At 40.7% G+C, this 13,336-nt stretch overlaps 1 protein-coding gene across 1 annotated transcript in view; it reads right to left on the bottom strand.

Annotated features, from left to right (window-relative positions):
• Positions 1-4,723: 4,723 nt before the first annotated feature.
• LOC125453048 (relaxin receptor 2-like) overlaps positions 4,724-13,336 on the bottom strand; it is a 124,613-nt gene continuing 116,000 nt past the window's right edge. The window contains exon 18 of the mRNA XM_048532098.1: positions 4,724-5,083. Coding sequence (XP_048388055.1) covers positions 4,836-5,083 — 248 coding nt within the window. The 3' untranslated portion in view covers positions 4,724-4,835. The remainder of the gene's footprint in view (positions 5,084-13,336) is intronic.

The following is a 13,336-nucleotide window of genomic DNA, read 5'->3' as shown; positions in this document are numbered from 1 at the left end:
GAGTTAACATTTTGGATCCAGTTACCCTTCCTCAGAACTGCCTAATCTGAAGATGAGTTGTTGCTGCTCCTGTTTTTGCTGTGATTTAATGGAGCATTTTCAGCAGGCCTAGGATGGATAAGTGGGCATGTGATCAGGACACTGTGTTAAAATGACTAGGTCAGGGTCATGCTTATGTGTGGATTGGAGGTGTTCTGCAAACAACTACTCAAAACATTTGCTTGCTTTCTCGCCATAGATGGTGCCTGACCCATTGTGATATTGAACATTTTTTGTGTTCTGTACAGATTCCAGCACGCTGTTTTTTTCTATATTCTTGCCTTGTCATCTTCAATGGAATTGCCTCATATTATTTTCCAAGTTTGGCAGCATCCTTTCTCATGGGAATCAGGAATGTAGGAATGTGGCACCGTGGCTTCACACAAAATGTTAATGCTGGTGGCCATCTGACTAGAGAAGAGTAATAACTTCTGCATGCAACCACTCAGAAACTACAGTGCAGGAGTTAAGTTGCGGGCCCACGGCCATTCTATGAGATGCTACCATGTCTTTGAAGGGCATTTCTGCAGTCTAGCCCTACTTGTGATGGCTAAGGGAGTGTTTCATTTTCAGGAAGCTCACCCACATGGTATATCCTAAAGAAAGCAATATATGGTGCATTCACCTTGACAGATAACATGATCATTACCGCATCTAGGATTGCGTGATGACTACACGGTTGCATCTGTCCATGCCAGTATCGCTAAGAGTGACCATTGCACAGTCCTTGTGGAGAAGAAGTCCCATCTTCACAATGAGAACACCCTCTATCGTGTTGTGCAGCACTATCTGTATTAAGTGGGACAGATTTCACACAGATCTAGCAACTCAAGATCGGGCATCCATCACCAGCAGCAGAATTGTACTTCAGCACAATTTGTAACCTCATGGCCCAACATATCCTCCACTCAACCATTACCATCAAGCCAGGGGATCAACCCTGGTTAAATGGAGAGTGCAGGAGGGCATACCAGGAGCAGCACCAGGAATACCTGAAAATGAAGGTATCAATCTGGTGAAGTCACCAAACAAGAATACTAGCACACCAAACAGTGAAAGCAGCAAGTGATATGACAGAACTAAGCGATCCCACAATCAACGGATTAGATCAAAACTCTACACGCCTGCCCCATCCAGTTGTTATTGGTGGTGGACAATTAAACAACTCATGAGAGGAGGAGGCTCCATGAATATCCCCATTCTTAATGATGGAAAAGCCCAGCACATCACTGCAAAAGATAAGGCTGAAGCACCCCAGCAATCTTCAACCAGAAGTGCTGAGTGGATGATCCATCTCAGCCTCCTCCTGTGGTCCCCAGCATTACAGATACCAGTGTTCAGCTAATTCAATTCATTCCATGTGACATCCAGTAATGGTTGGAGACACTGAATACTGCAAAGGTCAAGGGCCCTGACAACATTCCAGCAATAGTACTGAAGACTTGTGCTCCAGAACGTGCTGCTCCCCTAGCCAAGCAGTTCCAGTACAGTTACAATACTGATACCTACCTGACAATTTGGAAAATTGCCCAGTATGCCCTGTACACAAAACCAGGACAAATACAACCTGGCCAACTACTGCCCCATCATTCTACTTTTGATTGCCACTAAAGGAGTGGAAGGTGCCATAACAGTGCTATCAAATAGCAACTGCTCAGAAAGAACCTGCTCAGTGATGCCCAGTTTGGGTTCCGCCAGGTCCACTCAGCTCCTGATCTCATTACAGCCTTGGTTCAAACAGGGACAAAAGAGCTGAATCCCAGAAGTGAGGTGAGAGTGATAGCCCTTGATATCAAAGCTGCATTCAACTGAATGTGGCATCAAGGAGCCCTCGCAAAACTGGAATCAATGGGTATTGGAGGAAAACTCTGGTGGTTTAGGCAGATGGTTGTGGTTGTTAGAGGTAAATCATCTCAGCTACAGGACATCTCAGCATGTGTTCCTCAGGGTAGTGTCTGAGGCTCAACCATCTTCAGTGGCTTCATCGATAAACTTCCCTCCATAAAAGGTCAGAAGTGGGGATGCTTGCTGATGATTGCACAATGTTCAGCACCATTCGTGACTCCTTAGATACTGAAGTAGTCAATGTTCAAGTGCAACAAGATCTGGACAATATCCAGGCTTGGGCTGACAAATGGCAAGTGACATTCATGCCACACAAATGCCAGGCTATGATCATCACCAATAAGAGACAATCTAACCACTGTTCCTTGACATTCAATGGTGTTACCATCACTGAATCCCCCACTATCAACATCCTAGAGTTACCATTGACCAGAAACTCAACTGGACTCACCACATGTACACAGTAGCTACAAGAGCAGGCCAGAAGCTAGGAATACTGTGGTGAGTAACTCATCTCCTGACTCCTCAAAGCCTGTCCACCATTTACAAGGCGCAAGTCAGGAGTGTGATGGAATACTCCCCACTTGCCTGGATGAGTGCATCCCCAACAACATGCAAAAAGTTTGACATCAACCAGGACAAAGCAGCCCACTTGATTGGCACATCCACAAGCATTCAGTCCCTCCACCACCGATGCTCAGTTGCAGCAGTGTATACTATCTACAAGATGCACTGCAGAAATTCACCAAAGATCCTTGGACAGCACCTTCCAAATCCATGACCACTTCCATCTAGAAGGATAAGGGCATTAGACATATGGGAACACCTCCAATTCCATGTTCCCTTCCAAGTCTTTCACCATCCTGACTTGGAAATATATCGCTATTCCCTCACTGTCACAGGGTTAAAATCCTGGAGTTCCCTCTGTAATAGCATTTTGGGTCAACCCATAGCAGGAGGACTGCAGTGGTTCAAGAAGGCAGCTCACCATCACCTTCTCAAGGGTAACTAGGGATGGGCAAGAAATGCTGGCCAGCCAGCAATGCCCACATCCCACAAATGAATAGAACAGAGGGTTTGCTGACATCCTCAGCAATCTTCATCTAGCCTTGCTTGGTAGGGTAGCTGAATGTCCTGGACCTGTCCTGGGTAAAATAAGAACTCCTGCTTTACCTTATAAGCCTCAAGAATCTGCAGGAATGTTGTGCCAACTAGGATCTTCACTCTGCCATTCTTTGACATGCCTTCTTTCTCAATTCTCCATTCAGGTTTCTTTATGGTTGGATTGTGTTCATTGAGTGCTGCCGGTACTTTTAACTATGGTGCGTGCTCTTCCAGTGGCATGGTCTTATCTTGCCACTGTTTTTTGCCGGACACCTCCTCCCCCTTTTTGTAGTTAATTGAACAATTTTCACAAAATACTGATTCCCAGATTGCTCCCTGCCAAAAGGCAGCAGTATCCACCCCAGTCGTAGAACCTTTGACTTTGCCACAAAATTCAACCTTTCGGCACACCAGCCAGTTATTGTAGGACTGATATATTAGCTGAAAAACAATCACTCATTGATGTCTATTGACTACATCAGTAATGTTTAGGCACAGTTTATATTGAGTAATATGTGTTCAGATGAGAGAAGGAGTAACATATCTAGTTTAAATTAATTAAAACTGCAATATCCCTACTACTGCTGTGCCTGATCTCCTTAGGGATTGATGCACAAGAACTCCCAGTTTCTGAGTACCTATCCCTGGACGATTTGCCTAATAGTGTATAATCAGAGATTTCCTGCAGCATCTGAGAAAACTCCTGACAATATGGCAATTTAATGTAACCAGACCTCCATCATTTTCTGGGTATTCCAAATTTTTCCCATCTGAGTTGAAGCAGAGACTCAAACAGAACTCACAGGCAAATTTGTAATCAATATAGCTTTACAAAGAAATAATACAAATAACAAAAATCATTGAAAATTAGGGTGCATTTTTCAACAAGTTCTTGCAATCAGACATTCAAAATTTTTCACTATTAGATTGCTACACAACAGGTGAAGTAATTTGTGGCATGTTTATGCTTCCTAATTTGAGTCTTAAACACATGCATGCCAGGAATGCAATTGATGTACAGCACAACTGTGAGGCAAATATTGTAATCATGTTACTTTTTCCATATAAATCCATCTGTCTATAAAATTGACACCCAAGAGGTAAAGGAAATAAGTGACTATTTCATACATTTTTTTGACACAATAATAAAGAAAGATGAATTGGAAATAGACAAATATGGAAAAACTGGAAAATAATGAAAAAAGTAGTATTTCATCATTAGAATGAAATATTTACAATTAGTATTTATTTTGGCAGTGTGGGGTTGACATTACAACTGGAAGTTATAGTAGATATTTAGATGATTATGTAATGTTTGTGTTGATTTCTGCAATAAATGTCTAAAAGAGTCAATGACTAGCTGAAAGGCTCTGTAACTCTCTAGGGCTGTTGGTGTTCTGAGGGTAAAAATGAAATATGAGGTGCAACATATCACAACTGAATAACTGAAGCACAGGTTTCTCATTGTTTTTCACAGCCTGCCTATTATAACTTGAAGTGCGCAAAATATCAAAATAGTCAAATTGAACTTAAAATTATTCTTGCTAAAATAGAATTTCAGTGTTCATTTACTATTTCTGTAGAACATATTTATATGGAAAAGAGAATAGTACCAAACACCAATATTGTTTAAAGTTTTAGGAGAAACTACTTTCCGGTAGCAACAGCTATTTAACTTTAAAGAGACTTGATTTCTTCAAATTCAGTAGCTATTGAACTGTAATAACGAAGGCACCCTTAAAATATAGGTAACAATTACAACATTCAGTGATCTTCTTTATAAGCTGATTTGTACTTTTCTTTCTAAATTATGCTCCCATACTTGATGTTAATAATATTCCACAATGTTAGTGATGTTGTGCATTCATTGCATTTTCAATAGCAGATACTCTCTTTAAGAATCCTAGTTTAGTGGATGAAGTTGACTGTCTTGAAGAATACTCTGCCCACATGTTATTTCCATGACTTTTTTGATGTTTACACAAGAATTGTTTCATCTTTTCTCTGAAGAAACTGGTTGTGAGTGTGTAGAGAATTGGGTTCAATGCACTGTTTATCGGGAGTATAAATATTACTACCCAGGATGTTATTGTTCCTGAAAAATGAAGAAAACACAATTAAAAACATATCTATATCTTTATAACTGTTGATGGATTGAAATACTGAAAAAAAGTTATATTACTTTAGTAGAAATAGTAGGAACTGCAGATGCTGGAGATAACAAGGTGTAGAACTGGATGACCACAGTAGGCCCAGCAGAATCAGAGGAGCAGGAAAGCTGACGTTACAGGCCTAGAAATTTCTGAAGAAGGGTCTAGGCCCAAAACGTCAGCCTTCCTGCTCCTCTGATGCTGCTTGGCCTGCTGTGTTCATCCAGCTCTACGCCTTGTTATCTCATATTACTTTATTACATTGATGCAGCACCTTTCAATCCCAAACTGCTTTACAACCAATAAAGTTCTTTTGATGCACTGTCATTTCTGTACAAAATGTAGTAGACAATCCACACACAGTAATCTCCCACAAGCAGCAACATTATAACATCAATCTTTCTTTGTGATGCTGATTAAGGGATAAATACAAGCCAGGACACTGAGGTAGTTCCCCACCCTGTTGAAATACTGCCATGGAATATTAAACTTCCAAATCATAGACAGGACCTCAGTTTAATACTTCTTCTGCAAGTGTATCTTGAACAGCACTCCTTATTGGCGTAGAAACTTGTGCCCAAGTCTCTGGAGTGTAACTTAAACCCACAATCATCATGGCTGACATTTATTGCTTTTAATTAGAGAAACATAAAAAATGATCTAAAAACAGAAATATTAATGCAAAAGAGCTCTATATCATCTTCCTGCACCAAACAAATGACATATGTATGTTTTCTTAATTAACCAAAAGTTGATAATAGGCTATGTAATGACTGAAGCCTCGCTTTAAAAATTGAGTTTAGTTTGAAGGCAATACACTTCTTGCAGCAGTTGTTGACATTGTCTGATTCCAGTTAATATTTTGTCATACTGTTCCATATTAGCAGGTCACTCTGGTGTACTTTGTAACAACTTGTGAGTTTTAAAGAAAGTAATTGAATTCAAACTCTATGTATTAAAAGAGATGAGTGTAAACTCCAGATGTGTTCAGTAAAATGATTTCAAAGTGGTCTGAGTTCATAACAATAACTTTAGATTGAATATAGAAAACGGTGCTTAATTATTGAAGAAGGGAGGGAGAGAGAAGCCACATAATGAGTGCCTGGAAAATATCCTTCAGCTGTTCGCATCAACAACGCAACGACTGTATACCAGCAGCCCATGCTTACAAAACCTGCAACACAGTATCCAACATCAGATATGATTCCACAATTGACCAACATTTTCTGGCTAAGCCTCATGTGCAGAATATTATGCTGACAACTAATGTAGGATTGTCATTCGAAGTGTGACGCACTTGCATATACCTGGACATCACATATGTTAATACACAGGGCTCTATTCTTTGCAGGCAGAAACAATATGACACTCCACCTGTGTTAACGCAACAAAATAGGTTACAGCATTTGCTGGTTCATTTCTCAGGGCAATGCCTTGACCTATAAGAGGCAATCTGCCTGGTTTAAACTTTAAACAAAGTTTGTTAAACATCATTAATTGGAATTGAGTCTACTTCCCAACCAATCAGCATTCTCCTTTCATACAATATAAATGATGGCTTTCCCCTTAGATTAATAATTTTGTGAAATATCTTGATGGGGCAAAGTGAGATACATGGTCGGAATGTGTTTTTGTTTGGACAATATTGAAGGTCAAATGACAATTTGAAAACAGAAAACCATTTGAAAATCAAATGAAAATTGTCATGTACCTCAATGCTAGTTGTAGAACCTTGTGTGTAATGTAGCTGCTAGACTTCTCTACATTGCAATAATGGCTACGCTTCAAAAGCATTTAACTGGCGGTGTAATTATATATACACATACAAACAAGCAAGTTGGCTGCACTAGCTTGCTCTGCCACTTAATAAGATCATGAGTGACCTGATTGTAACCTCAAATCTACATTCCCATCTACTCAAGACAACCTTCCATCCCCTTGCTTACCAACAATCTACCAATCTTTGCCTTAAGCATATTAAAAGTCTGCTTCTGATGGTAGTTCAGGAAGAGATTTCCCATGACTCATGACTCTCTGTGAGAAAAAAGTTTTGCCTTATCCCTGTTTTAATTGGTCAATCCCTTATTGCAAAACAATGACATCTACTTCTGTATACTCCCATAAGAGGAAACAGCCTCTGCACATATAATCCATCAAAACCCCTCATGACCTTATATATTTCAATTAAGTCACCACTTATTGTTCTAAGTTACAGCTTTGTCTGGCCAGCTTTCCTCATAAAACAGTCTGCCCATTACAGGTCTAGGCCTGAAACGTCAGCTTTTGTGCTCCTGAGATGCTGCTGGGCCTGCTGTGTTCATCCAGCCTCACATTTTATTATCTTGGATTCTCCAGCATCTGCAGTTCCCATTATCACTGCCCATTACAGGTATTTGAGTAAACCTTTCAATGCACCTTCATCGTTCTTAAATACAGTGAACACAATGCATACAATATAGAAGAATGAGAAACATACAAGATTCTCAGAGGCGTTAACATGGTAGATCTGGAAAGGTTGTTTCGTCTTTTGGCAGAGTCTAGAACCAGAGGGCATAGTCTCAGAATAAGGGGTCATACATTCAGTGCAGAGATGAGGAGGAATTTCTTCTCTCAGTGGATTGTGAGTATATGGAATTCTTTACCACAGAGGGCTGTTGAGGCTGGGTTATTAAGTAGAATCAATAAGGGAATCAAGGGTTATGGGGAAGAGGCAGGAAAATGGAGTTGAGTGTTATCAGATCAGCTGTGATATCATTGAATGTTGGTGCAGATTCAATTGTCTGAAAGGCCTACTTCTTGTGGTCTTATAGTACTGCACAGTACTCTAGATGTGGCCTCACCAGTTCTGTGTACCTGAAGTATAATGTCCATAACTGATTGCTAGGCCCCTTGCTGAGACAGTTGTATCATCGAAACCACAGGTGAGGTGCCGGAAGACTGGAGGTTGGCTAATGTGGTGCCACTACTTAAGAAAGGTGATAAGGAAAAGTAAGGGAACTATAGACTGGTGAGCCTGACACTGATGGTGGTCAAATTGGTGGAGGGAATCCTGAGGGACAGCATTTACATATATTTGGAAAGGCAAGGACTGATTTGGGATGGTCAAAATGGCTTTGTGCATAGGAAATGGTGTCTTGCCAAATTGATTGAGCCTTTTGAAGAAGTAACAAAGAGGATTGATGAGGGCAGAGCAGTGGATGTGATCTATATGGACTTCAGTAAGATGTTCAACAAGATTCCTCATGGTAGACTGATTAGCAAGGTTAGAGCACATGGGATACACATAAAACTAGCCAAAAGGACACACAGCTGGCTCGAAGATAGAAGACAGAGTGGTGGTGGAGGGTTGCTTTTCTGACTGGAGGCCTGTGACCAGCAGTGTGCCATAAGAATCGGTGCTAGGTCCACTGCTTTTTGTAACTTATATAAATGATTTGGATGTGAACATAGGAGGTATGATTAGTAAGTTTGCAGATGACAACAAAATTTGAGGTTTAGTGGACAGTGAAGAAGGTTACCTCAGAGTACAACAGAATCTTGATCAGATGCATCAATAGGCCAAGGAGTGGCAGGTGGAGTTTAATTTAAATAAATGTGAGGTGCTGCGTTTTGATAAGTAAATCAGAGAAGAATTTGGATACTTAATGGTAAAGTCCTGGGGAGTGTCCTGGGAACAAGGAGACCTTGCAATGCAAGTTCATACTTCCTTGAAGGTGGAGTTGCAGGTAGATAGGATAGTGAAGAAGACGATTGGTATGTGTGCCTTTATTGATCTGTGCATTGAGTATAGGAGTTGGAAAGTCACATTGTAGCCGTACAGGACATTGGCTATGCCACTTTTGAAATACTGTATGAATACTGTTCTCCTTGCTATAGGATGGATGTTGTGAAACTTGAAAGGGTTTGGCAAAGATTAACAAGGATGTTGCCAAGGTTGGGGGGTTTGAGCTATAGGGAAAGGTTGAATAGACTAGGGCTTTTTTCTCTGTAGTGTCGGAGGCTGGGGGAGTGACCTTACAGAAATTCATAAAATGATGCAGTGCATGGATAGGATAAATAGACAAGGTCTTTTCCCTAGGGTTGGGAGTTTAAAACCAGATGGCACAGTTTTACAGTGAGAGGGGAAAGATTTAAAAGGGATCTAAGGGGCAACTTTTTCATGCAGAGGGTGGTGCATGTATGGATTGAGCTGCCAGAGGAAGTGGTGGAGGCTGGTACAATTCCAACATTTAAAAGGCATCTGGATGAGTAAATGAATAGGAAGGGTTTAGAGAGATATGGGCCACATGCTGGCAAAAGGGACTAGATTTATATAGGATATTTAGTCGGCATAGACAAGTTAGACTGAAGGGTCTACTTCTATGCTGTACATCTCTATGACTCAATAAGTTTAGCCTTCACTTTATTGGAAATGATAATTTTATTTTCCCAGTTACCTTTGTGTCATCAGCAGTTCGGTGGTCATACTTCCCTTCCTTTCATCCAAGGTATTTATATAATTTACAAATAGTTGAGGCCCTGTGACACACCACTCATTACATTCTGCCAACATGAAAAAGACCAATCTATGTCCAATCTCCATTTCCTGTTAATCAGCCAATCTTCTATCCATGGGGCTTTTACCCCAAGACGCTTTCTATAAACCTTTGATGTGGCACTTTATAAAGTTCCTCTGGAAATATAAGTACAATACATCTTGTTCCCTTTTATCCACAACACATATTTCTTCCTCAAAGAACTCCAATGGATTGGTTAATCATAATTTTTCTTTCACAAAACCACGTTTATAAGTAGTGTCATAGGGGATGGTTAAAGGCAATGTCACTATAGTGCCAGAGGACTACTCTCTCATTACAGAGAGAGAGAGAGAGAGAGAGAGAGAGAGAGGGCTGATATGGTTGAACCTGAGGATGACGAAACCTCAGGCAAGAAAAGAAATTGAAAACAAGAGTCTTCATTGTAATTTCAGTTGGTGCATGAATTTACCTGTTGATTAATTTGAACTATTCTAAGAGCCCTACTATAACTTTGAAAAAAGCTGTTACCATTGTTGCTGTCTTCCAATCTAATGCAGCTTTGGAGATTTAAAACCAGCGCATCAATGATATCGCTAGCCACTTCTTTTAAAAACACTAGAATAAGCCATCAGGACCTCACAGATCCAACAATTGACTTGGTACCATTTTTATGTTGATTGTAATTTTTTTCAGTTTAGAAAAAACATGAGATTTGTGTGTGGCTGGCTGGGCCAGTAGTTACAGCCCATTGAGTTGCTCTCAGAAAGATAGTGAACAGCTACCTTCTTGAATCACTGCAGCCCATTTGGTTAGGTAGACCCATTAGAGAGAAAGCTTCAGTGACACTGAAGGAACATGATCACATTTCCTAGTCAGGACGGTGAGCGGCTCTGTGGAGAACTTGCAAGTGGTCGTACTCAAATGTAACTACTGTCCTTGTCCTTCTAGTTGGTAGTGTTCATGGTTTGGAAAGAGCTATCCAAGCTGAACATGGTTGGATCAAGGACAGTACCCTGAGGACCTCCTGCACAGATGTCCTCGAACTGAGATAACTGACCTCCATCAACTACAGTCATCTTAATCTAACCTGCGGAGAATTTCCCTCTTGATTCCCATTGACTCCAGTTTTGTGAGGGCTCCTTGATGCCACACTCAGTCAAGTGCGGCCTTAATGTCAAGTGTAGTTACTCTTACCTCACCTCTGCAATTCAGCTCTTTGGTCTCTTGACTAAATGCTATAATGAGATCAGGAGCTGAGTGATGCTGGTGGAACCCAAACTGAGCTTCACCCAACAGGTTATCACTAAACAACTGTTGCTTGGTAATACTGTTGATGAAACCTTCCATCATTGCTGATGACTGAGAGTAGACCAAAGGAACATGGTATCATTTCACTGAATACAGAGAGATCAACTCAACTAAATGCGTGATTTTTCTTACTTCTGGGATGCTCAAGATATAATAATGGACCTTCCAACCATAAAGCTCTGTGGGAGTACCTTCACCAACACAGACGGCAGAGATGCAAACAAGCAATGTAGATTTATAGCAAACTATTGCAGGTCTGTTTTCAGACTTCATAAGTTTGTATATTATGTACAAAAGCTGGGAAGTTATTCAGTATCTTTATAAAACTTTGGTTCGGCCACAATCTTGGTATTGCATACATTGTTGGCACCACACATTAGAAAAGACGTGAGACCCCTTGAGACAGTTCAGAGATTTTCTAGAATAGTTCTAGGGATGAGAAATATTGGCTATAAAGTTAGTTTGAAGAATGTGGGATTGTTCTCCTTGGAGTAAAGTAGATGGAGAGAGTTTTGAAAGAAGTGTATGAGATTACAACAGGTTTGGATAAGGTAGATGAACAAAAAGCTTGTTCCAATGAGGAGACGGTACAAGGACTGAGCAACACAAATGTAAGGCTTTGGAAAAGAAATGCAGGGGAGATGGGAATAAAATATTTTTATGCAGCAAGTAGCAATTACCTGGAAGTTGCTGCCTATGAAGGATGTGGAAGCAGAAATAAGCAATAAATGAAATAAAGAAATTAAAGGATACTTGAAACAAATAACCTGGCAGGGTTGCAGGGATAAAGCAAGAGATTGGGAACAACTGGTTTGATTTACAAAGAGCCAGTATGGACTTGCTGGTTAATCCCTTCCTTCTGAGTCATAAATGAAATAAGTACAGGGAGTTAAACACTACACCTATGGCAATCACAGCACCTTCAGATCAATCTTCAATCTCATCAATGGGACGGAAGTCTACTATATCACTGTACAACTGGAATGTGAAAATGGTAAGATTTCATGAATGTCTGTGCAAAATATCTTAGAAGCTATCCTGATGCCTTCATCCTTTCAGTTACATTTCCCACAGGTCTTTGTATCTCCAAATAGAGTGACCAGGTGGTTCATTGGAGCTTAGAGCTACTCTAAAAATGTGGCTGATGGTAGCAGCGAAGAACCTTGCCTATGAAAAGGAAGAAAGATGCACCTGGAGCCTCATGACCCTAACTGGTCATTCAACAAGCTGTTAGTTGGTGTAGGTGAATTTTAGTGCTGGACAGCACAGTGATGAGCTTCAGTATGTGCCAACTCAGGTGCCTAATGATCCACTGTGCCTTGCACTAAATTGTGCTGAAGAAAGGAGATAGAGGAGAAAGAAAGTGAGGACTACTCAGTATCCTTAGAGGAGATGGAGAAGCAGGGTAAGGAGGTATGATGTTTTAAGGATGCTTGCTGCAGCTCACCTTGTTGCCAATAACAGCCTGTAATGGACTCATCCAGGCACAGTTCAGATAAACTGAGCATGTGAGATGCCACAGTGAAACAATGCTCCTCAAAGCTAGTGCTTAGTTGGAACCGTTACCTCTAGATTTGGCTATCTAGTGTATGCCTAGGTGATCTCCCATCTTCCAACCTGCACGAACTTAATTTCATCCAACATTCTGCTACCCATAACCTAACCCATATCAAGTCCTGCACATCTTCTGTCTTCATTAACCTAATGACATCACATTTGAGGATTAATCCAGAGAGCTGTGTAAAGTTCTGGGAACCCTGGGTTTGAATCCTATCATGGTAGATGGTAGAATTTATAGTCAATAAAAATCTGGAATTAAAAGTTTAATTACAAACAAAGCCATTGCTATAAAGTCCATTTGGTTCACAAATGTCCTTTGGAGAAGAAAACTGCTATCCTTTCCTGCCCTGTTCAACATGTGAGTCTGGACTTAGGGCAAAGTGGTTGACTCCTGACTGCTCTCTGAAATGGGCTAGCAGACCATTTAGTTGCATTGACCACTACAAAGTCTTAAAAAAAATGAAACTAGATGAGCCTCCTGGCATCGATTAAGTAATGAAAAACACAACACTGTTGACCCTGCAAAGTCCTGCTTACTAACAGTTAGGGGCTTGTGCCAAATCAGTCAAGCAGCAACTTGACACAGTTTTTTTTGTAGAATCAGATCTTACAGACTATGTCTCAGACAATATAATCACCATCCCAGGCTGTGTCCTGTCCCACTGTCAGGATAAACTCAGAAGAGGTGGTGGCACGGTGGCACAGTGTTACATAGTTGGGAGGAAGTTGTCTGAAAGTTCTCTACATTAACTCCACACCCATGATGTCTCAAGGCATCAGGTCAAACATAGACAACAAAACCTCCTGCTGATT

Source organism: Stegostoma tigrinum, chromosome 6 (genome assembly GCF_030684315.1).
Source record: "Stegostoma tigrinum isolate sSteTig4 chromosome 6, sSteTig4.hap1, whole genome shotgun sequence".
Taxonomy (NCBI): Eukaryota; Metazoa; Chordata; class Chondrichthyes; order Orectolobiformes; family Stegostomatidae; genus Stegostoma; species Stegostoma tigrinum.
Note: the sequence above shows the minus strand (reverse complement) of the source record. Positions and strands in the feature narration are given on the sequence as shown.